This window comes from Bidens hawaiensis, unplaced genomic scaffold, assembly GCF_021521415.1.
Source record: "Bidens hawaiensis isolate Kalapana, Puna unplaced genomic scaffold, B.hawaiensis_p1.1 tig00013876_1, whole genome shotgun sequence".
Taxonomy (NCBI): Eukaryota; Viridiplantae; Streptophyta; class Magnoliopsida; order Asterales; family Asteraceae; genus Bidens; species Bidens hawaiensis.
Window position 1 is genome coordinate 297,632 of NW_027492189.1, and position 2,892 is coordinate 300,523.

The following is a 2,892-nucleotide window of genomic DNA, read 5'->3' on the forward strand; positions in this document are numbered from 1 at the left end:
AATAAAAAAAAATATAAAATTAAAAAAAACACACAAATAAAAAAAGTAAAAAAACCAAAATTCTTATTTTATCATCCCGGTTTCATAAAAAAAATAAAAAAATAATTAAAAAAATCGGTTTAGTTAAATTATATACACATATGTATAATATATACATATATGTACAATTACATGTTTTTTTTTGTACACATGTGTATAATTTAAGATAAATGATACTGTACATATGTGTATATTACGTAACTAAAGATTATATGAAATTATACATATGTGTATATTACGACGTTTTTTTTTATTTTTTTATTATTTTTTTTATTATTTTTAAGGAAATAAAAATATTTCCTAAGTTAAGTTTACTTATATGAAAAAAATTTCATCCCACATTGGAAGATGTAAGAAAATGGGAGTATGCCACCAAGGTATAAATAAGGAATGTAAATCTCATCCCACATAATTGGTTAAGGTTATGGTTAACGGTATCCCATGCCCGAACATTAACTGAACCGAACTGAAAAGTTTTAAGACATATATACTTTCATTGTATGTATGTATGTATGTATGTCATGTTAATGTTATCATGAATATGTAGGTTTACTCTGATCTGATGGTGGATTTCAAAAATAACTTTGAAAGTTTCTTGAAAGGTAAAGGTAAAACGATATCTGCTATTGAAATCGGTTTAGGACCGTGTGGGGAGCTACGGTACCCGTCTAGTGATTCGAAACGTGGCTGGATTTATCCTGGTATTGGTGAATTTCAGGTAATCCTAAATATAAATGTATGTGTGTATAGTATTGATATTCAACGGTACAACGTGTGGCCTAATTAATATTATTAACTTTTTATTATTGTTGTTAAAAGAAACCATATAAAAAGGAAAACAAAATTGACCAGTGTCATTACCATTTTCTAACACTTTCATGCCTTCAAGCGCCTTAAATCAAGTGTGTTGCTTTTTCAGTGTTATGATGCATACATGTCCAAATCACTCGCAGAGGAGGCTAGAAAACAAGATTACAACTTCTGTAATAAAATACCAGAAACCGGAAGTTCCTATAATTCATCTTTGGAACAACCTGGATTTTTTACTGATGATACCAAATTTGATAGCTTCAAATCAAGATTCTTTTTGAGATGGTATTCTCAGTTGTTGATAAAGCATGGTCAAGATGTGCTTTCTGCTGCCCGGAAAGCTTTTAATAGGCGAACTACCGTTAATGTGAAGGTAGTTAGTTAGTTGGTTTCAAAGAAAGCTATTAGCCTGCAAAATATTTTGAGATGCCATTTTAATGACTTTCTGAAACTTTATAATTTTGAGCAGCTGTCAGGGACTCACTGGTGGTACAACCACCAATCAAAAAGTCATGCCGCCGAGCTAACTTCGGGCATTTTCACCTCAATGCATCATGATGGTTACGGGCCCGTTTTGAAGATGTTACAAAGCAATGGAGTGGGCTTAAATTTGGCAGTGGACAAATCATACCCATTGAATGAATCACAACCATCTCATAATGCAAGTGACTTGATGAACGAAGTAAGAAAAAAGGGATTAGTCAATTAGATGCATTAATCATGCTTACGAAAACAACATTTGCAAAATGATAATCTAATATTTTAAACAAATCTTGTTAATTGTAGCCTAAAAACTTTAGGTTTGTAAACAAACCGAACTGAACGAACACGAACACAACATATTATCAAACAAATTGTATGTTCATTTAGAAAATGAGCATGTTCGTGTTCGTTCGTTTAAAAACTAAACGAACAGTTCACGATTGTAAACAAACACAAATAAACAAACTTAAACGGAATTGAACTAACATAAACAAACATAAGCTAACATTAACGATCACAAACTAATATATACAAGCTCTAGTGATTGATCAAAAGGGGTAGACTTTGTCACCTAGGCGTTTTTTTTTTTCAGGAGAGTCGGTGGCTTACCGACTTTCAGTAGTCAAGGTGCTATTTCAGAACAAACAGTTTTTTATTAATGTTTTTTTATATCTTTCTAAGTATAATTGATTTAAAAGATTTGCCTAAAAATAATCGATTAACTTAGTTAACTCCAATCTTTCTAAATGCGCATGTTCATTTCTTTCACTTAATTAAATGAACAAAAAAAATTGCTCTTGTTCGTTCGTTTATTAAATAAACGCACTTCGCGTTGAACATTTCACAAAGAGCGTTCGGTTCTTTAATAGGCCTAAGTAAAAAGTCAAGAATCGTTTTTTTTTTCATGTTATTTGTTTTTTGAACGATATTGCTCAGTAAAAAGTTCTTGGAAATCAGGTGATGGATGTGGCGTTTGAACTCGATCTAGTTGTAACGAGTTGGAACGTTGTTCCTTGCATGAACGAGGAAAGCTATCTCAAAGTCCTGGATGAGGCTCTGAATGATAAGTTACGTGATAAATACTCTATCTTTAACTATCATGGACTCAAGCCACTCCTTGAGAATCCTAAAATATTTGAAGACTTCGTCAAGAAAATGCATGGTAAGCTTATAAAAAGGATTGTAGTTTAACCTTTTTTTTAATACTAATTTGACAGTATTTGTTGTTGGACTCGATCTATTGCAGGAGATGATGAAAGTTCTTGAAATCTAGTTGTTCAATTGGGCTCGGTTGTAGTGATAATAGTCGGTCATATTTTGCCTGATCTTTTCGGATTTTTTTCATGATCCGAGAGAAAAGCATGGCTCTAAATTTACGTGCTTTCATATTTTTGTTGACTTTTAAGTGGTTCCTTGACTTTTGATTAGTGAGTGCAATTGATGAATGAAAAGATGAACATCTGTGCAAATGTATGCTGGATAGGGGAAAATTTAGATATCATTTTATAACATAGATTTGGTTTGTCTGGTAGTTTGGGTTCCTAAACCATTTTTTTATGT

At 31.7% G+C, this 2,892-nt stretch overlaps 1 protein-coding gene across 1 annotated transcript; it reads left to right on the forward strand.

Annotated features, from left to right (window-relative positions):
* The first annotated feature begins 868 nt into the window (after positions 1-868).
* LOC143545238 (beta-amylase 2, chloroplastic-like) lies at positions 869-2,523 on the forward strand. The gene is made up of 3 exons (XM_077037154.1): positions 869-1,222; positions 1,319-1,531; positions 2,290-2,523. The coding sequence occupies exons 1-3, from the start codon at positions 974-976 to the stop codon at positions 2,521-2,523; spliced, it is 696 nt and encodes a 231-aa protein (XP_076893269.1). The 5' UTR covers positions 869-973.
* Positions 2,524-2,892: the final 369 nt, after the last annotated feature.

What these genes read in the sequence shown, in the direction of transcription:
- LOC143545238 (XM_077037154.1), top strand. Translation starts at nt 974, where the DNA reads ATGTCCAAATCACTCGCAGAGGAGGCTAGAAAACAAGATTACAACTTC. An exon ending in GAACTACCGTTAATGTGAAG is followed by an intron (nt 1,223 to 1,318) that starts GTAGTTAGTTAG and finishes AATTTTGAGCAG; the next exon opens with CTGTCAGGGACTCACTGGTG. An exon ending in CAAGTGACTTGATGAACGAA is followed by an intron (nt 1,532 to 2,289) that starts GTAAGAAAAAAG and finishes CTTGGAAATCAG; the next exon opens with GTGATGGATGTGGCGTTTGA.